General features: G+C 41.0%; 1 protein-coding gene across 1 annotated transcript in view; it reads right to left on the reverse strand.

The window, feature by feature from the left end:
- Positions 1–22,583, reverse strand: part of gfral (GDNF family receptor alpha like) — a 132,949-nt gene that overhangs the window by 41,255 nt on the left and 69,111 nt on the right. Inside the window, exons 5-9 of the mRNA XM_080193172.1 lie at positions 19,020–19,172; positions 18,074–18,484; positions 17,889–17,960; positions 6,845–7,178; positions 2,761–3,017 (exon numbers count right to left, since the gene is read on the reverse strand). Of these exons, the coding sequence (XP_080049298.1) occupies positions 2,761–3,017; positions 6,845–7,178; positions 17,889–17,960; positions 18,074–18,484; positions 19,020–19,172 (1,227 nt within the window). The remainder of the gene's footprint in view (positions 1–2,760; positions 3,018–6,844; positions 7,179–17,888; positions 17,961–18,073; positions 18,485–19,019; positions 19,173–22,583) is intronic.

Genomic DNA, 22,583 nt, shown 5'->3' on the forward strand with positions numbered 1-22,583 from the left:
GACTGACTTGTTCTGTGGTAGCTAGGTGCAATCAATGTGTGAGAACACTGCTAAAATCAGTGTTCATGACTATGGAGGCATAATAGTCAGTCTGGACTTCTATCATTGGTTTGTATCCACTGCCTGCTATGAAATAGTATGCACATATAAATGCTTATTAGTGGGATGAAACTTATAAATAGCACCTATGGGAAAATGACTGTGCCAACATTCACTCTCTTGGTTCAAGCAAGAAGAGACATTCTTGGCATGAGAGAGTAGGTAGGGACATATAAACAGAAATAGAGCATTCAGGCCCTCAAGCCTGTTCTGCCATTCAATTAGATAATGGATAATTTATATCTTAATTCAACTTGCTTGCTTTGGTTCTGTAACAAAGAACAAACAAAGAACAAAGAACAGCAGAGCACAGGAACAAGGCCTTCGGCCCTCCAAGCCTGCGCTGCTCATGCGCCCAACTAGACCATTCGTTTGTATCCCGCTATTCCCAGTCTGTTCACGTGGCTATCTAGATAAGTCTTAAACGATCCCAGTGTGTCTGCCTCAACCACCTTGCTTGGCAGCGCATTCCAGACCCCCACCACCCTCTGTGTAAAAGACGTCCCCCTGACATCTGTGTTGAACCTTGCCCCCTTAACCTTGAACCTGTGACCCCTTGTGTTCGTCACCTCCAACCTAGGAAAAAGCTTCCCACTGTTCACCCTATCTATGCCCTTCACAATTTTATACACCTCTATTAGGTCTTCCCTTATCCTCCGTCTTTCCAGGGCGAACATTGTCAGAGGATAGAATTGTCAGAATTCTATTAACCATTAATAGAAAAATCTATCAATCTCTATTTTGAAATTATGAATTAGCCCAACCTTGAGAAGGAATTAAGAGTTTTTGAAAATTATGGTTAGAGCATTTATAACTTCCTCTCCTACTTCTTCTAATATCCTGAGATGGAAACCATCAGTTCCTGGAGATTTGTCTGTCTTTAGCCTTGTGATTTTCCCAGTTGCCATTTTATCACACATCATAAATCTACTATGTTCCTAGCTCAATTTATTTCCTTGTATCTCTGGTGCTTTATCCTCATCCTCTAGTTTGATACCAAATAAATACTTAGCAATATTCCCGTGAGTGTTGACTACTGACCTGAATTTCCTGATTTTCAGTTACAATGTCACCTGCAACTGTCTTTCAGAACCTCAATCACTCTTCAACCCCTCTTTCTCATAACATACTTGTATATTATACCCTTAAGTGTTGTCCTTGATATCTATTGGAAAATTTTTCATGCAATCCATTTCTGTAGCCCTTACTACTCCCTTTGTATCCTTATGCAATTCTCTCCTAGCCTGCAGGATTTCTATTGTTCTTTGCATTCAAATGAACCCTTCTTTTTGTTTCGTACTATTATTCACATTGTTCCAAAATACACCAAGTAAAGCTCTTGCCCTTTAGGTGTATGAGCACTTTGTATATTTTAACAAATATGTGGGGTGGAATTTTATGACCTCACTCCAGCAAGACTGGAAAATCTCACCCAAGGTCAATGGATTATCCACCCCTCCCCCGCTCCAATTCCATGGAAGATGGGATGGTAGAATTCTGGTGATGGTGTTCAGGTATGTGATCACTTACTGTCAAATTTTTGGCTGGAATTATTTGGTCTTCCCTCACCAGGTTTCTCAGCAGTGAGAGGCAGCGTGCTGCTGGCTAACAGAGAGATCTTCTGGTCTCGCTGCTGTCTAATGGGATTGGGATTCTCTAACCTCATCTGAAGCTGGGATCCTCCGGTCCTGCTGCAGTGAATGGAGTTCTGGCTGAGCGTCAAATCCTCTGTTCTCGCTGGTAGTGGTGGTGGCAAATGAGATTAGAGAATCCCAGCCAGGATTCCCCTTCTAGCTACCCCACACCACCTATGGCAGGATAGATTGCCAGTAGGACCAAAGGATCCACCACTAGCGAATAGCTGGAGAATTCTAGCCTTTGATGAATTCAGGCTCAGTACTCATATGGTTTGCCCTTTTATTGGTTCAAGAACATTTGTTCCTGGAGAACATTTGTTTCTTGAACACATTCAAGAAATTAACTAAACTGTTCTGCTTCTACCAGTCTGAGTGAAAATTTAGAGTTTCTGATTATGATTATTATGCTTTTTACAATAAACCTCTGTACTTATGCATCCTACTACTTTACCCTCGCTTTCAGGAGGTCAGTGGACAACACTCAACAAAGTAGTCATTTGGTCGTATAGAAATTGAGTATTGCTGTCTTACATCTTGTTTCGTTCTTCAATTCTGTCCAAAGTGTTTCTAGAACTTATTCGCCCACACGTGGACATTCCCATTTTCAATTCCTCCAACTTTTCCAATTTCCCCAAGTCCTTTTAAAGATATTATAACCTGGGTATATTTATCACCCAGTCATGCTCAGCTGATAGTCATATCTTGGTGACAGCCACTACACCCTACCCATCCAGCTGAACTTGCAATCGTAACTCACCACTTACATATATGTATATATATATATATATATATATATATACCACTACGTGCACTATTGCATAGAATTCTTACTTGGACCACAGGCCTATTCTGCCTTTTTGTCTCTATATTGTTGCTCTCTCATATTTTAACTTAGCCCCCTCCTTGTTTCTCATTATTTTTCTTAAGATGAAGTCTGTGTGATCAAATTTCATCAAGGACCAAAATTTTAACGAGGAAGGAACAGTGGAGGGGAACCTAAGAAGTAAATGATGACATGACTTACCGAAACACATTTGATAGTTTAAGATGTGCTGGAATAGTTCACAAAGGGGTTGGTCATCTTTTGTAACACCACTGCATGTGCATTCCACCTGTAGAAGTGTACCCCGTGTGCTGATGTATGCTGCCATACACTCCGCATTGACTGTGCAGCTCCATTCATTCCAATTGAGTCCTGAAAGGCAGTCTTTAGCATCTTCTTGCTGACATGCTCCTATCATATGGCCCCAACATTTTGCTTGAAACAGTTTATATCTTGACCTAAAGACACAAATGTACAGTCCTTTAATGTGATAAAAACTAAACTTCCTGCTCTGTTTTACCACTGCTTGCACAGAAATGCTAGAAGAACAGGATCTTTTTAATCAATGTAACCCATCGATCGAAAGTTTTATCTTGAAAGTGATACATCTTAACTCAGAATTTTTAGCACCAGCTCCCTTTTGTGTTTGTGATTGTAGTATTAAAGACACAAATCAGTCGAGCACTAAATAGCTGCGGCAGAACAACCTTGGACTTGTGTCCTAATTTAGGAAGATGGCCACTGGAGGAATCCCACCAAAGCAATGTTACCATTCAGGCAGAATCTGAGTGATCTAAACCTCAACTCTGCTTTTCTCACCTTTGTTCCATATCCTCTCTGAATAAAAATCTAACAATCTCAGTCTTGAAATTTTCACTTGACTTCTTGCATCCACAGCTTTGAGATTAGCATTCCAGACTTTGATCATTCTTTTTACAAAATTGTTTCTCAAATTCATTCTTAAATAGCTTTGCTCTAACTTTAAGGCTATATGGCTCTTTATTCTGTTCTCCACATCAAAAAAAACAGATTCTCTGGCTTAGAAATTTGATCACACAGCTTCTGAACAATGGCCTTCTGAGCCTCCGACATAGCAGATAGGAAGGACAGGCACCTCACAACCTGAAAATGCACCAACATAATGCAGAAACAACTCTGTTGGAGTCAGGACCAACTATCAGAGGATACTTGAGTTGGTCTTCTTCATTCGTGGAAGGTCCGGTTTGCAATTTTGCTCTGCTCCTGTCTGACTGAACATCTGCTGACCTTGCCCAGCTGCTCACAGGCTAACAAGCAAAAAGATCTCCCAGCACGATTTAAATCCATCATGTGGAACTTACAGGCTTGGTTTGTCAGTTTAGGCCGGTGGTTAACTTCTGAATGTTTGGAAGGTTTACTGTGTCTAAGGAGAGCAAGACTCTGTTGGTGGACGATGTTGTTGGTGCCTCACCAATAGTTTAGCTGCAGTCATGAGGGGATTTAATAAGGCCATCAAATCGGCCATCAAATCTGGAGGAGGACGGGAAGAAGTCACCTGCTTATTGCGCACTTGGTAACTGGTTTCTGAAGCGTGTGAAGAAGTGATAAGCCAACATGCTTACAGAATCATAGAGTTCAAAATTAACTGTTTCTACAAAGTATAGACTGGGGCAGTAAAAGGTGGTCTCAGCTTGGAACTGGACCATTGGCCATCTACCTACTTATGAGCGTAGTGTAGTTTCACTGAGTTTCCCTGTTACACAATCGTTAAATAAAGAGTTGTCTACGCTCATCTCAGATATGATTTATGTTATAAAGCTGTCTTACAGACCCATTGCAAACATTAATTAGGTTTCACCGGACAGGGCATTAGATAGGTGGAAGAGGAATAATAGCCTTGTGCTAAACTTGGTAATCTGTGTCAGTGGGTTTAATTTGCCTGTACTACACCAATTTGCCTGTGTGTCATCCAGAATCTAAGAGGAACACACCGTACCTCACAACGCTGTTTTTTAAAATTTCTTACACCAGCTAACTTATGGCTTCCCGGAATGGCGTAAAATATTAATGTCATATTATAGAAAAAGGATTAAACTGCTCAACACCTTGGGACTGCTCCGCCATTCAACTTGATCTTGGATAATCTATATTTTAATTCCATTTAGTTCTAAATGCCTTGATGCTCCAACCCATGTGATGACCTTTGTCCTGCAGTAACAGTAAGGAAAATTCATAATCACTTTAAAAAATGTTTGGGGAATCAGTAATTGTTTTTAAAGATATCTAAAAAAGGACTTCTAATTGTTTGTATGACTTGTAAAGGAATTGATTTTAATCTATGGCTAATAAGAAGAACTGGTCCATGTGATCTGGCAGCCCTTGACCAGAAGCAACAGATAGGAAATTTAAATACAGAGGCTGCATGGCAGAGAGACAAAGAGGAAAGGAAAGAGCAGGAGACAGGAGGCGTGCTGTAAGCCAGATCAGACAGCAGGATTCCTGTACGGTTGGAAACAATGCCTGAGACTGCAGCTCTTGCCTTGTCACCCCAAATGATTGAATGCACAGAATCAGCCATACCATGCAAAGATTCATGCTGGTATTACTCACAGGAACTGATAGTTGAGAAGATTTTGGAAAGAAATATGCCATCTGGATTTATATAAATGATTTGGATGAAGAGACTGGTGATATGGTTGTTAAGTATGCTGGTAAAGAAAGGTAAATAGGTTGGTAAGTAAGTTGTGAAGAAGACACAAGGAGGCTATAAATGAATATAGACAGGCTAAGTAAATGGGCAAAGATTTGGCAAATGGAGTAAAATGTGGGACTGGTCATTTTGGCATGATGAATTAAAAAAGCATATGATTGAAATGCTGAGAGATTGCAGTGCTCTGAGTTACAGAGGAATCTGGGCATCCTCGTGCATAAATCACAAGGCATTCAAATGCAGCAAGTAATTAGCAAAGCTAATGTCATGTTCTTGTTTATTGTGAAGGGAACTGAATTCAAGAGTAGAGATGTTTTACTTCAGTTTTACAGGGCATTGGTGAGACCACACCTGAAATATTGTATACGGTATTAGTCTTCTTATTTAAGGAAAGATGTAAATGCATTGAATCCAGTTCAGAAAAGGTTTCTAGACTATTACTGCAATGGGCAGGTTATGTTATAAGGAAAGACTGGATGGTCTGGCCTTGTATCTGGTGAAGGATAAAAGAGTAAGAAGTGACTTGACAGGGTAGTTGTGGAAAGAATGTTTCCTTTTATTGGAGAACCTAGAACTCAGTCGTTGTTTCGAAATAACAGTGCTCCTATTTAGGCTGGAAACAAAGATGTTTTTCCCCCTCGGAGGTCATGAACTTTTTGAATTTTCCTTTCCATAAGATTAGTTGAGGCAACGCCCTCGAATATCTTTAAGGCAGAGAGTAGATAGATTCTTGATAAGCAAGGAGGTGATAGGTTACTGGGGTTGCCGAAAATGGGAAGTTGAGATTAAAATTAGCTCAACCATGATCTTATTGAATGATGGAGCAGACCTGAGGGGCTGAGTGGCCTACTGCTAACTCGTACGTTCATACAATCGCTGCTACCTGCAAAGAATTGGCTAAATCCCTGAAGGAAAGGGACTGGAACTGTGTCTTAGAAAGATATGAGATTGGAAGAAATCCAATAGGTAGGGAATGGACTGCCTATAAACTCCATTGGATACTCTTTGTGCTATCTACTGTTTCATGTGTAATTTGACAGTTAATACATGTTTAATTTACATTGATACTGATGCATGTTAAAGTAAAAGTTACAAAAAATGTTATGCTGTTTGCTAAATTCTCCATTTGGGAGATTTTGTGGGAAAGCTTATCACAGAAACCGTTCAGCGCAGAAGGAAGCCATTTGGCCCATCAAGTCTGCACTGACAACAATCCCACCCAGGCCCTATCCCTGTGATTCCACATATTTACCCCGCTAGTCGCTCTGACCTACACATCCCAGGATATTAAGGGGCAATTTAGCCTGGCCAATGCACCTAATCTTTGGACTGTGGGAGGAAACCCACACAGACACGCTGCAAATGAGCAAACTTCACACAGACAGTGACCCAAGTCGGGAATCGAACCCAGGTCCCTGGAGCTGTGAGGCAGCAGTACTAATCACTGTGCCACCCATTCTTTTATTTTATTGATTTCCTTGGCAATGGCAAGACCAATGATAGGTCAGAGGTATTATGTGCTTTGGGTCCATGGTCAAGCTGTACTAAGTTGAAATCTGGTGTGCAGATACTAGACATTTTACATAATGCACTAACCTGCATATTTCATCATTGAAGCAATTTTCTCTCAGATGTAGACATGTTGGCTTTGTGTCCATGTGATTGGCGCAAGAATTGTTGTGGAGGGTTTCCTTTGCTTGTAGGCAAAGCTCTTCGGATGGGTGGCATCCACAGAACACCAGCATCTGAGCAAGGTCTGGTGAGATCTTGGAGTAAAATGATCGAATTGCACTGTGACAGTTGCTGAGGTTACAATGTTTACGAGCATGAGGGCAAGCCTTCTTCTGTGGAGTCAAGTGCCGGTTGCAAAAGTTTTGATCCTTTATGCATTGCTCGGTTACTTTCAAGCAAGACATGGAATGCTTCAGTTCTGCAGGCAAAAAGAATACTGTCAGCACAGTACGCACAAGATTGCCCATTGTTTAAGATAATAGTTTTACACCTGTAGCCCGGGAACATCACAAACTGCATTCTTATTGTATAGTGGGCATAGGACAAGAAGATGTCCATACAGCCACTCCACCATATACTTAGGTGATAACTAATTTATATCATAACTCCATTTACCTGCCCATCTATACAATCCATCTATATCTAGGATGTTATCACTGACAAGAAACTCATTAGAAGTAGCCATTTAAATAATGTTACAAGGACAGGTCAGAGGACAAATAACTCCCAGCATGGATATGGCACCGATCAGGAGTGTGCTGGAATATACTTTCCACTTGCCTGAATGACATAGAGATTAAAGCAACTTGCTTGATCAGCACACCATCCATGACCATAAACATTCATTTCCTCCACCACTGATGCATAGTGGCAGGATTATGTACCATCTACAAGATGCACTGCAGCAACTCACCAAGGTTCCTCCAACAGCATCTTCCAAACCTGCAAAATCTCCAACCTGGACAAGTTTAGCAAAGACAAGGGCACACCACCACCTGCAAATTCCCTTCTAAGCTGCTCACCATCCTGGCTTAGAAATGTATCACTGCTCCTTCACCGTCACTGGGCTAAAACCCCAGCATTCCCTCCTTAACAGCACTGTAGGTGTACTTTTACCACAGGAAATGCAGCAGTTCAACAAGGCACCACCTTCTCCAGGGCAATTGGGAATGAGGAAAACACACTGACCTTGTTAGCAATGATTACATTCCAGGATGAATAAAAAAATTAACAAATGAGGCAGCATGGTGGCGTAGTGGTTGCCTCAGCACCAGGGACCTGGGTTCAATTCCAGCCTTGGGTGACTGTGTGTGGAGTTTGCATGTTCTCCCCGTGTGTTTCCACCAGGTGCTCCAGTTTTCTCTCACAGTCCAAAGATGTGTGGGTTTGATTAATTGGCCCTGTTAAATTGCCACCAAGTGTTTACGCGTTAACAGGGTAAATACTTGTTATGGGGTGTTACGGGGTTAGGTTTGGGTGGGATAGCTGCCAGTGCACACTCAGGGAGGGTTGGATGGCCTCCTTCTATACTGTAGGAACTCTGATTCTTATACTCTATGAAAAAATCTACCAGTGCTTTGGAGCACAAAAATGGTGTACCGTCATGGCAAATATTGGGCATCAGCTAGCAACTGGGAGTATGACCTGAATTTTGCCATTGAATGTAAAGATATAAAAACTGGAGGAAATTGGATATTAGTCTAGGTGAGTAGTTTCCAAAGCCTTGTGCAGCCTTTGGCAGATTTTGAATTAAAGAATATTCCTTACTGAAAGTCACTTGAAACATGGGGTTTAATTTTCCTATGGCGACAAGGTTGGAGGTGGTATGGTTGGGAGAATAGGGCGGAGCCACATTAGGATTATTACCTAATGAGTTCTCACAGCTGGGAAACCTTCCCAGTGGAATTCTGGGAACAAGATCAACTGTAAGCTACGAGGTAGCAGACAACAAACTGAGATCAACTGGAGGTGACTTTGCAGCTTTGCAAGAATTTTCTACCAGCTGGAGAGTCCATGCCCCATGGCAGAGCCTTGAGCAGGAAAAGTCACACCCAGAGCCCACACAATTCCTTCAGAGGGGTTTCCGCTCTGCCTACTAGACTGAGCCCTCACCAACTTTCCCTTTCATGGCTGCTTCCATTTTGAGGTGCCCCTATGACCCTCGAATCTATTATGTTATGTTCGCCTTTCCCAGTGGGGCTGTCAAGAATCAAAAGCTGCTGGCCTTCTGATTGGGCCAGTGTCCAGACCCCTGGGTGACTGTGGTGTTGATCAAATCAGTTTTGTCACCAAAACTGGCCCATACTTTCCTTGCTGATAACTAAGAAGGGTATACTCGCCTCGGAGGGATTGCAACCTAGGTTTACTAGACTGGTTCTGAAATATGGGATTGACCAGTGAGAAGAGATCGAGTGTACTAATCTTATATTCCCTAAAATTTAGAAGAATGTAAGATGTTCTTACTAAACATTGTAATGGGAGGCCATTTATCCCTCAAGCCAGTTCACCATTCAATGAGACCACAGTTGATCTTCAACCTAATTTGCCCTGTATTCCTTAAGATCTTTTGTTCACAAATCAACCTCTGGTTTAGAATCAACAATTAAAAATTAAAATTGACTAAAGTACATTGAATCATATAAAATTCTTAAGGGTCTTGACTGGGACGGCACAGTGGTTAGCACTGCTGTCTCACAGCACCAGCGACTGGGTTCGATTCCCAGCTTGGGTCACTGTCTGCACGTTCCCCTTGTGTCTTTGTGGGTTTCCTCCGGGTTCTCTGGTTTCCTCCCTCAGTGTACCTGAACAGGCGCTGGAGTATGGCGACTAGGGAATTTTCAGTCACTTCATTGCAGCGAGAATGTAAGCCTACTTGTGACCAGTAAGTAAACTTTAACTTTAGGTGTTGGGAGATTGTTTGCCTGGCTGGAACTTACGGACTACAGTCTCAGAACGTGTTGGCCATTTCGAAATGTGATGAAGAAAAATGTCTTTACTCAAAAGGTCATGAATTTTTGAACTCTCTACCCCAGGATGTGAAGTTGTTTGAGTATATTTAAGATAGACATTGTTTGACTTTTGGAGATGCCAGTGTTGGACTGGGGTGGGCACAGTAAGAAGTCTCACAACACCAAGCTGAAGTCCAACAGGTTTATTTGGAATCACGAGTTTTTGGAGCACTGCTCCTTCATCAGGGGAGTGGAGTCTCCACTTATATGCAGATAACATGTACAGACCGGAACACTTGTGCGGAACTGCATCAAATGTCTCCTGGATGTCCACATTGACAGCATTCATGGGCACTCCCTTATTCAGCATAGTAGTGACTTCTTCAAAAGATTCAACTAGATTCCTGAGACATGACTTGCATGCAATAATCCAAGGTGACTCTATGTGTTGCTCATTCTGACTTGATGATAGATTCTAAGAATTTCTCCACAATTGTTAGCATGACCTGACAGGTATGCATCAGCTTAGCTGTTATATTAATGATTAAGAGGCCTGTATTTTTTTTTATTCATTAATGGGATATGAGCGTTTATTGACCATCCCTAACTATTTTCCATTTCAGAAGGTATTTGAGATATCACATTGCCGTGGATCTGGAGTCACATGTAGGCCAGACCAGGTAAGGATGGCAGTTTTCTTCCCTAAAGGACATGAGTGAATCAGATGGGTTTTTTCGACAATTGACAATGGTTTCATGGTCATATTAAACTTCCAAGTCCAAATTTTTATTCAATTTAAATTTTGCCATCTGCCATGGTGTCTTCACTACGCCAGATCGTGCCTTGGTTATCTAGATTACTAGTCCAGTGACAATACCACTGTGCCACTGCCCTCCAGAAAACATATAGTCAAATCATACCACGCCCTTTGATAATTTGGATCTTTGTTTGTTTAAAAATCTGGAAGTTCTTAGTTAATACTAGTAAAAGTAACAATTATCATTCGAAATCAACTGGTTCACTGATGTCTTTTTAGGAAATGAAAGTTGCTGCCCTTACCAAGTTTGATTAGATGTGGCTTTAGGCCTGTACTAATGTGGTTGATTCTAACTGGTCTTTGAGGTGCCCTATCAAACTACTCCGTGTATCACTGACACCATTGTTCAGAAGAAAGCCTATCCCAACGTTTTCACGTCAACTAGGGATAGTTAATGAATGCACTAGCATTATCCAGGTCATTGAAATCAGTGTTAAAAAAACAATGTTAGTTTTTTTTAACTCTCTCCCTTATGTCCGAAATAATATAACATTTTCTGTTTTCCAATCTAATCACGTAATTCCCCAACATAAAGAATGTTGGAAAATTTACTGTTGAGAAAAGCATGGATATTAGGGAACTGGGGAATATAAGCAGTGATGTCTTGAGGAGTTTACATATAACAGAGAAGGTGGTGTTGGAAGTCTTTAAGTGCACCAAACTGGATAAATCCCCGGGACCTGATGAATTGCATCCCAGGACATTGTGGGAGGCTAGGGAAGAAATTGCAGGCTCCCTAGCAGAGATATTTGAATCATCAATAGTCACAAGTGAGGTGCCTGAAGATTGGAGGGTGGCAAATGTTGCCTTTATTTAAAAAGGGCTGCAGGGAAAAGCCTGGGAACTATAGGCCGATAAGCCTCACATTTGTAGTGGATAAGTTTTTAAGAGGTATTTTGAGAGACAGGGTCTACAGGCATTCAGAGACACAGAGACTAATTAGAGATGGTCAGCATGGCTCTGTGAATGGAAAATCATGTCTCACAAATTTGATTGAGTGTTTTGAAGCTATAACCAGGATGGTAGATGAAGGCAGTGCAGTCAATATTGGCTACATGGACTTTAGCAAAGCCTTTGACAAGGTATACCACATGGTAGGTTCATGCGTAAGGTTAAATCTCACGGGATCCAGGATGAGGTAGTCAAATGGATACAAAATTGGCTTGATGACAGAAGACAGAGGATGGTTGTAGAGGCTTGTTTTTCAAACCGGAGACCTGTGACCAGCGGTGTGCCTCGGGATTGATGCTGGGTCCACTGTTATTTGCCATTTCTATTAATGATTTGGATGAGAATATAGGAGGCATGGTTAGTAAGTTTGCAGATGACACCAAGATTGGTGGCATAATAGACAGTGAAGAAGGTTATCTCGGATTGCAATGGGATCTTGATCAATTGGACCAGTGGGCTGAAGAATAGCAGATGGAGCTTAATTTAGATAAATGTGAGGTGATGCATTTTGGTAGATTGAACCAGGGCAGGACTTATTCAGATAATGATAGGGTGTTGGGGAGAGTTATAGAACAAAGAGACCTAGGGGTACATGTTCATAGTTCCTTGAAAGTGGAGTCACAAATGGACAGAGTGGTGAAGAAGGCAGTCGGCATGCTTGGTTTCATTGGTCAGAACATTGAATTGAAAAGTTGGAATGTCTTGTTGAAATTGTACAAGACATTGGTAAGGCCATACTTGAAATACTGTGCACAGTTCTGGTCATCCTATTATCATAGAATCATAGAATCCTACAGTGCAGAAAGAGGCCATTTGGTCCAATTAGTTTCAGCCCAATTAGTCTACACCGACCACAATCCTACCCTGGCCCTATCCCCATATCCCTACATATTTACCTATTAATCCCTCTAACCTATGCATCCTGGGACACTAAGGGGCAATTTAGTATGGCCAATTAACCTAACTCGCACATCTTTTGATTGTGGGAGGAAACCGGAGCACCCGGAGGAAACCCATGCAGACACGGGGAGAATGTGCAAACCCCACACAGACAGTGACCCGAGCCAGGATTCGAACCAAAATCCCTGGAGCCATGAAGCAGCAGTCCTAACCACTGTGTTACCATGCCACCCATGAATTATTATGGAAAGGATATTATTAAACTAGAAAGAGCGCAGAAAAGATTTACTAGGTTGCTACCAGAACTTGATAGTTTGCGTTATAAGGACAGGTTGGATGGACTGGGACTTTTTTGTCTGGATTGTAGGAGACTGACAGGGTGATCTTATAGAGGTCTATAGAATAATGAGGGGCATAGATCAGCTAGATAGTCAATATCTTTTCCCAAAGGTAGGGGTGTCTAAAACTAGAGGACATAGGTTAAAGGTGAAAGGAGAGGTACACAAAGGGGTCCAGAGGGACAGTTCTTTTGCACAGATGTTAAGTGTCTGGAACAAGCTGCCAGAGATAGTGGTAGAGGAGGGTACAAATTTGTCTTTTAAAAAGCATTTTGACAGTTACATGGGTAAGATGGGTATAGAGGGATTATGGGCCAAATGCGAGCAATTGGGACTAGCTTAGAGGTTTAGAAAAAGGGGCAGCATGGACAAGTTGGGCCAAATGGCCTGTTTCCATGCTGTAAACCTCTATGCTAACTCATAAATTTTCAATTTCCTCTCCTGTTTCCATTAGGAACCTTATAAAGCACCAGATCCAGAAATCTCTAAATCTTAAATTCCATTATTTTACCCATTACCATAGTTTTACTTGTATAACATTCAGTAAGTATCTCTCTTTGACTTAATATAAAGATTCCCTTGTACCAGTGGGATATTGGAGGGAGCAGACAAGTGGATTTGAAGCTGAAGGTTAGTCATGATGAAACTGAAAAGCAAAACAGGGGTGAGGTGGCCCCATGATCTACTCCTATCATGTTCTTACACATACATAGAATCATAAGAATTTTACAGCACAGGAGGAGGCCATTCAGCACGTAGAAACAGAATTTCTTCCTTTATCCTGTCATTTGAGCACCTCAATAAGGTCACCTCTTAATCTTTGCTCCAAGGATAAGAAGCCCAATTTCTCTAATCTTTCCTTGCATCTAAAATTCATCATCCCCGATATCATTCCAGCAAATCTCCTTTGCACTCTCTCTAGGGCTTTAACATCCTTCCGTAAATAAGATGCCCAGATCTGAAAACAATATTCCAACGATAAAGGCAAATCTGAAACAAAAACAGAAAATGCTGAAGCCCTCAGCAAGTCTGACAGCATCTGTGGAGAAAAAAATAGAACCAATGTTTTGAGTCAGGATGACCCTTCATCAGAGCTGTAGGCTCTGTCCTGACTCGAAATGTTGGCTCTATTCTCTCCCCACAGATACTGTCAGACAATACTGGATTGAGACTATTGACACTATTTCTTCCCTGAATCTGACTGAGTAGGGTTCCATTCGTAGATACGCAGGGTAGAATAGGTGTAGGGTGATGCGGCGGCGCGGGCTCGTTGGGCCGAAGGGCCTGTTTCCCGTGCTGGGTTGTTCTTTGTTCTTTGTTCTTTGTTCTTTGTAATACTCCAAATGTTGTCTAAACAATGATTATACATGCTCAGTGACCCCCTCTGGTTCAGGATGTTTATTCATTTCATCCATGACATATTTTGTCTCAACAGAAATTTCAAGAATATATCAATTAATATATATTATTCATAAAATTGGACGCTCATTTTCTCTAACCTGTAACAAAATGCAATGTCTTAAATGTTGCTACCTATTTCTGATGTTCTCTAGAGTTCTGCACAGCTCCCATTTTCAATGCTTCCATACTCGTGGATTCCCTTCCTAAACCTCAATCTCTCAGCCTCTCCCTCTTCCTTCAAGATGCTCCTTCAAATGCTGCTCTTTCTCCAAGAAACTTTGTCATTGCTCCTTATATCTTATGTGGCTTGGTGTTAAAATCTGTATGATCATCGCTCCTTCAAGCAGTGAGGTGTTTCACTGCTTCAGAGGAACTACATAAATGTAAATTGTTGTTGTAGAGTAATCTATTAGAGGCAGAGATATTTTTAGATAGGAATTTTATTCTGCTCCTGAATGAAAACATGTGTGCAAAATTATTACAGGGATAACTTCAACATTAACCTGGATCAGCAAAGCATCCACAAAACATTCCACCCCATGATAGAATCTAGCAGCACAGAAGGAGGCCATTTGGCCCATCATACATGCATCAGCCCTCCAAAGCAGTCTAATTAATCACTCTCTATTGCTCTTTCCCCAAAGCTTTACAAATTTTCTCAATTATTTATGAGACTGCTTTCTTCCAATGCCTAAATAGTGCAAGTTAAAAGCACAAAGAGTCGATCAGTTTCGCCTTTGTACTAATGCACAACTGCCCATGTAAATCTAAGGCCAAAGTTGAATCTGACTCCCACCAAGATCCCAGTGAAACTCCCTGGAGGAAGGTTGTGTCACACTTTGATCTGAAACCACATGGAATATAAATTCACTGCAGTGTAAAATCTGTTTTACAAGATGCTGATGTGGTCTATTGGATTCCTCCCCCCACTTCCTTCAGCATTTAAAATTTGAACTGCAGTGAGAAAGGACTTCACACGGTCCTGTATCTCAGTAGCCTCCAGCTTTCTCCAGAATGAAATAGGTAAAGGTGTAGCCAAGTATCAGCCAGGCAACACAAACATAGCTTTGCCTGGCTGCAGGGAGCTCAGCAGGTGAGATGTGTAACTGCAGTATAAGTGTAATTGATGGATCAGATGCATCTTTAACCCTGCCAGGCTGGAAATATCGCATAAAAAAAGATGTAAAATAAATTAGACATTTTTTTGAAGCCTGCAAAATCTGGAGGGAGTGACATGGAAAGGTTTGCTCCATTCTTTTCAATCGCAGAGGCTGTTTGATGGGCCATTTATGCTTCTTTTTATATGTGCCAGATTTATCTCCAGTGTTGTATGTATGAAGAGTTGATTTGTTTGCTCTCTCTGAGATTGTGAGGGAATTTTGTTATTCACACCTCCGGAAATAAAAAGAATCTCATTTCTTATATTCAATACATGTTGCAGCATTTACATTTCCTGGTTATTGTATTGATATCCTGACTGGGGTCATGTTACACAGCTTCCATCTTTTGGTGACCAAAGCAGCTATTATTATTAAATTATTTATTATTATATTTGGAAATAATTATCCTGAAAAAGTCAAGAATTACAAAATTGAACTACTGTATCACTGCATCAACGTGCAGTATTATGAAACTCTGAAAAGTTGTTCCACAATTTTCAGGTTGTACAAACAAAGCATAAATATAAGCAAAAGACAGTGGCTATGATATGAGAATTGGTGTTGTTAACCAAAATGATATTTGTGCAAGAAAACTATGGAGTAAAGTGGATTTTTTGAACCACCCTTTATCAATCTTGTATTCAATGTTTGTTTAACCAATGATTAGGCTTTCTAAAATCAGTGTCATTGCATAGAGAGAATGGGTGGAATTTTCTATTCTGGGGACTAAGTGTGGCAGTGAATGGGGAAAGTCAGTGAGATTGCCATTGGATGGCAGTGCAGGTGAACACATAAGATTTCCAGCTAATTAATTATGCATGCATGAGGAAATTGGCAGATTTGGTGGTGGGGCAGGCAGGAAGTCGCTTACCCAGCCATTACAACATGGTTCCAACAGTCCTGGCTCCATTTTTAAAGAACACATTAACTCAATGCACAATCGAAGCTTCACATTACCCCTCCAGAGTCCTTGTGGTTGCAACTCACACTAGTGAAGTTGACAGGTGTAAGCAACCATATCCCTGATCATAGGAGGATGCCTCAGCTTTGCCTTTCACACGTTTCTCAACAAGAGCACAGCCAGTGGTGATACACCACCTGTGATTGGGTCAATATTCAACATTGCAGAAGCCCATGAGGGCTAGCCTCTTAATTTCATAAAGGCCTTTGACTGCAGCCAATGCCAAATCATTCAGAATGAATGGCTGCCCCCCAACTTGCCAGGATCTGAAGGCTGAGACACTGTGATTCAAAAGTAAACTACTGCCGTGTGGACTTCACCATTGAGTGAGGCTCACAACTAAGTGTTGTTCAGACAATTTTCTCATGATTATTCGTCAGCTATTTGTACTTATCTTGTATCCCACTCACCCTGAAAAGATCCTCCTCCTTAATTTGAGGAGGGAATGTGATCCAGTGAGTTGGGCTTTTCATGAGATGCAAATGTAGATCCTAGCATTGATCAGCAGGAAACATGAGACACCATTAACCCAACATCAGGGGAAAAATATTCCAACTGATTTCTCAATGCTGGAAAATTGACTTTTCCCATTACTCCAAATCTCATGACCCACCTATCACTATTCCTGCCACCAACTGGAGTGGAAAATTGCATCCAATCTTTTTTTTGTTAGAGTAATGGGTTTGTGAAAGAGATAGCACAGTGTTCAAACTGTCACTGTTCTGCTGAAGTAGAATAGCGGTTTCGAAGGATGAGCAAAGATTGGTGTGTTTAACTGTTATGCAATGATTCTTAAGTCTCTGTGGTGCCAAAAACTGTTGCAAGTGAGAAAATTGGGCTAGGACATATAATGTTGGGTGTATTGCTAGAATGATTGTTCAATTTACTTTGCAAGATCTATCAGGTTAGATATTACTGTGTGTTAAATATAACCTTTGCTCTCAGGAGTAAACAGATTACACCGGTACAGGAAATCAATACCAGTGAATACTCAATACTGGCTAAGATGAAAGCTATTTATAGGTTTTCAACCTTAGTTTTGGAAGCACATCGACATAAAGGATGAAGTATAATTTGGAAGTCAGGTTGACATTCTGACCACATTAGAGGCAAAAGGTGAGCTGTTGATTCTCCAAGGGATAGACTCATACCAGCTGGGTTTTTGCCAAATGCTCAATAGCTTCAATCTAGTCTGAAGCCTAGTTTAAAAGTCAGTCCAATAATCCATCTGGGAACATTTTAACCCTCATTTTCAATGCTTTTAATGTTAGCAGAGTGCAACCAGCCCATCAGCTCTCTCTTAACGTTAGAATTTTCCACTGAGAGTTTCAGGGTGGTGAGCAAAGTACTGCATGAAGGTCAAAGGATGACAAAGGAACCAATTCTATATTTCTAGGCTGCCAGCTGTGCGCTGAGTAACTGTGGTATAACTGGTCCCTTAAGATCAGCTGTATAACATTTATCTGGAAAAAAAAGTTACGTTAAATAACAAAGGATGACAATTCTAGTTTGTTGTCACAGCCAAGTAAAGGAAAATAGAGAGCAAGTAGTGGGATTTTCCTATATTACGAACAAGGATGTATAAAATTTTACGTTTTACAGCCACTTTTTCAATAAATGTTTCTGACAGGTAAGGCTCTTTTATCTCTTACTTTCATTGTCATACTTGGCAAGAACAGTGGATTCTGTTGTTGATTTTCTGCTCTCCATGAAGTCGTCTGTACCTGTAATAGAAATAATAGTGTAAACATGCACATCGACTTAACTCAGAAATCAACAACAGATTCAAAGCAGAAAGGCACTACGCTCAATAGGTGAGGCACTGATGTCAACGTACTGCTGCCTCCAACAGGATTATGTTCCTCCCTTCCTTCGTCACCGCTTGTATTTAGATTTGCAAATGCAATTTGCACGCAGGCATTGTCGAAAAGACTGGTCTGTATCCTCTGGCATTTTTGTCTTCCTTGTCTTGAACAGCCACAGTTGGCGAGTTGCGTGTGCTGCAATGCTTGCCATGCAGTCAGACACTGTTGTCTTACAGATGGGGTGTTGCAATTACCTTTCCTGTTCTTGCACACCTTCTTAAATCTTACATACAATGAACTGCAATTGGCGGATTTTCGACAGCGATACTTAACTACGGAGCAGTCATTGTCCTTCTTTATCTGGTTATTTATACTCATTAATCTTGAATGTTGACTCCACTCATGCTGTACTTTGGGATTAACAGGAACTGTTCTGGAGAGCTCTGCGCAAAAAGGAGAGTAACCGTTCAAATGTCAAACACCCTTTTGATAGTTATCTAAAATATATTGACCATGTCAACAGTAACATAGATACACCTGTTTAAGCCCATAACAATATTGACTGAACCATTTTACTTTGATTAGATTTTTTGCTCTAAAAGCCAAACTCTGGCACTTTTTTAGCAAATTTGAGGAATGACAAAAGGACATTTGGCCGAATAAAACAAGTCTGTTTTTAGTTAATCTCCACCCTGCTTTTTTGCCTTCTCACCATATACTTTCCTAGTAATTTGTTCCATATGTTTATTCATTACCCTGTGAAACAGTGCTCACTGAATTCTCTATTTACTCCAATTTCTGACTGGTGCTGTTTCTATATAAACACTTAACGTGTTTGATCAAAGTCTCTCCTTGTCATTTCAAAGCAGGTGTTAATCGAGGGAAAGGGTCTCACCTTATATTGCAATTGATAGAACATGAGGCTGTTTGGAAGTTCATAGATCCTACCTGATTATACAGCTCTGGCTATTTCATTACCTCCTTCGCCGGTGCATGGTGTCCCAAGTGGCCTGAGAAAGTCGCATGATTTGTCTTCAAGACAACTGCACTCCTTGAACGCTGGGTAACTGTCAGTTAAATACTGGATGGTTAGGTTACAATTGCTGAGATCCTTTACTGTGCAAGCTTCACCTGCAATGAATTAAAAGATCATATCTGAATGTATTTGTTAGATTTGCCAAAATGCAGATGATTTAGTACAGTCTGAATTATCCAAGAAACCATGGTTCAAATTACTGAGATTGGAAATGAATCAAATTGCTCCATGTTTTCAATTTTTTACCATTTCTGTGCAGTTGCCTTCAGGAGAGTCTTTCCATATGAAATCTGTTTGCGGAAAAGGTTCTATGACTTGCCACTAATGTCCAGACAAATCTCATTTTAACAAACTCAGAGATTGCAAATCTAGTTCTTCTTATCAGCAACCCACTTTTAGCAATAGGTCCTTCACCTACTGTAGCAGAACTTCATTGGAATCCAGTGCTAGTGTGAGGTTTGATATAACTAAATTTGCTCTACATTTAACTAAATTTAGAAGTATAACTAAATTTCAACTGATGGATTAAATACCTCCTTTCTCTGTTTCTGGTTATTTTTATTCTGCTTTGAGCCTCCTACCTTTCACAATGTTTCCCAGCTGAAGAAATACTTCCGAATAATGCCCCTTCCCAATAATGCACTGTATCTGAATGCTTTATCTGGGAGTGCACTTACCCTGTGGCCTCTGAGTGTGCAGTTTGATGCTGTGTCAAAAGTTTATGTTGAGCAGATGGAAAATACAACATTTTATGATCAATGACTCATTTTCTTGATTATTTATTTGCCCGTCCCTCTACTTTTAGCTATTTTTTAAAGTCTCTTCTTCAGGGCGTCTACATGACCAATAATTGTTTATTGAAAATGAAAGCAGGAATTATCACCAGCCTTTAAAAGGTAAAAACAAGTTTCCTTTCCCACCAATTTTAGGCATCAGCTCAAGGCCGACCATATCATGAGGTGCAGAAACTTTGAGGAGAAGGCAGAGGTGGAAGATGTGATTTGATTTATTGTGACAGGCATTAGTATACAGTGAAAAGTATTGTTTCTTGCAAGATATATGACAAAGCATCATCAATGACCGTTCATAGAGAAGGAAATGAGAGGGTGCAAAATGTAGTGTTATAGTCATAGCTAGGGTGTAGAGAAAGAACAATTTAATGTGAGATAAGCCCATTCAAAAGTCTGATGGTAGCAGGGAAGAAGCTGTTTGAGTCGGTTGGTACGTGATCTCAGACTTTTTCCCCGATGGAAGAGAGAATGTCCAGATGAGTGGGGTCCTTAATTATGCTGGTTGCTTTGCTGAGGCAGCGGGAAGAGTCAACAAAGTCAATGGATGGGCAGCTGCTTTGCATGATAGATTGGGCTACATTCATAACCTTTTGTAGTTTCTTGTGGTCTTGGGCAGAGCAGGAGCCAAACCAAGCTGTGATACAACCAGAAAGAATGCTTTCTATGGTGCATCTGTAAAAGTTGGAGAAAGTTGTACCAAAAATGCCAAATTTCCTTTGTCTTCTGAGAAAGTAGAGGCACTGATGGGCTTTCTTAACTTTACTGTTGGCATGGGGGGGACATGTTGGTGGTGATCTGGACACCTAAAAATTTCAACCATTTCTACTTCATCCCCATTGATATAGACAGGGACATGTTTTCCACTACGCTTCCTGAAGTTGATGACAATCTCCTTTGTTTTGTTGACATTGAGGGAGAGATTATTGGCAACGCATCAGTTCACCAGATTCTTTATCTCATTCTTGTACTCTGTCTCATCGGTGGTGTCATCAGCAAATTTGAAAATCGAGTGGGAGGAGAATTTGGCCATATGATCGTTGGTGTTTAAGGAATATAGTAGGAGGACTGAGAACACAGCCTTGTGGGGCAACGGTGTTGAGAATGATCATGGAGGAGGTGTTGTTACCTATCCTTACTGATTGTCATCTGTGAGTTAGGAAGTTCAGGATCCAGTCGCAGATGGAGGAGCCTAGGCCAAGGCCACGGAGTTTGTATATGAGTTTTGTGGGAACAGCTTTAAAGGCTGAGCTGTAAATAAATAGGAGTCTGACAAAGGTGTCTTTGTTATCTAGGTGTTCCAGGATTGAGTGCAGGGCCAGGGAGATGGCATCTGCTGTGGACCTGTTGCAGCGGTAGGCGAACTGTAATGGATCCAGGCAATCTGGGAGGCTCGAATTGATTTGTGCCATGACTAACCCTTCGAAGCATTTTTCATGATGGATGTCAGAGCCATCGGACGATAGTCATTAAGGCACGCTGCTTGGATTTTCTTTGGTAGTGGGATGATGCTTGTCTTTTTGAAGCAGATATTGACTGGAAAAGCTATAGTTCGAGTAGTTTAGATGGGTCAGTTTTTGGCCAATGTGTGCAGAAGGGTTTCCTGACACAGTATGTAGATAGGCCAACAAGAGGCAAGGCCACATTGGATTTGGTACTGGGTAATGAATCAGCTCAGGTGTCAGATTTGGAGGTAGGTGAGCACTTTGGTGATTGTGACCACAATTCAGTCACGTTTACTTTAGCAATGGAAAGGGTAGGTATATACCGCAGGGCAAGAGCTGGAGGAAAGGAAATTATGATGTAATTAGGCAAGATTTAGGATACATAGGATGTGGAAAGAAACTGCAGGATTTGGGCACAATTGAAATGTGGAGCTTGTTAAAGGAACAGCTATCACATGTCCTTGATAGGTATGTGCCTGTCAGGCAGGGAGGAAGTGGTCGAGCAAGGGAACTGTGGTTTACTAAAGAAGTTGAATTGCTTGTGAAGAGGTAAAAGGAGATTTATGTCAAGATGAGACGTGAAGGTTCTGTTAGGGTGCTTGAGAGTTACAAGTTAGCCAGGGAGGACCTAAAGAGAGAGCTAAGAAGAGCCAGGAGGGGACATAAGAAGTCTTTGGTAGGTAGGATCAAGGAAAACGCTAAAGCTTTCTATAGGTATGTCAGGAATAAAAGGATGACTGGGGTAAGATTAGGGCCAGTCAAGGACAGTAGTGGAAAATTGTGCATGGAGTCCAAAGAGATAGGAGAGGTGTTAAATGAATATTTTTTGTCAGTATTCACACAGGAAAAAGACAATGTTGTCGAGGAGAATACTGAGATATGGGCTATTAGAGCAGATGGGAAAGAGGTTCATAAGGAGAAGGTGTTAGCAATTCTGGAAAGTATGAAAATAGATAAGTCCCCTGGGCTGGATGGGAGGCGACGGAGGAGATTGCCGAGACTTTGGTTTTGATTTTAGGTCGTCACAGGAATAGTGCCAAAAGACTGGAGGATAGCAAATGTTGTCTCCTTGTTCAAGAAAAGAAGTAGAGACAACCCTGGTAATTATAGACCAGTGAGCCTTACTTCTGTGGTAGGTAAAGATTTAGGAAGGATTATAAGAGATAGGATTTATAATCATCTAGGAAGGAATAATTTGATAAGGGACAGTCAACACGGTTTTGTGAAGGGCAGGTTGTGCCTCACAAACCTTTTGAGTTCTTTGAAAAGGTGA

Source organism: Carcharhinus amblyrhynchos, chromosome 7, assembly GCF_965287045.1.
Source record: "Carcharhinus amblyrhynchos chromosome 7, sCarAmb.v2.hapA, whole genome shotgun sequence".
NCBI lineage: Eukaryota > Metazoa > Chordata > Chondrichthyes > Carcharhiniformes > Carcharhinidae > Carcharhinus > Carcharhinus amblyrhynchos.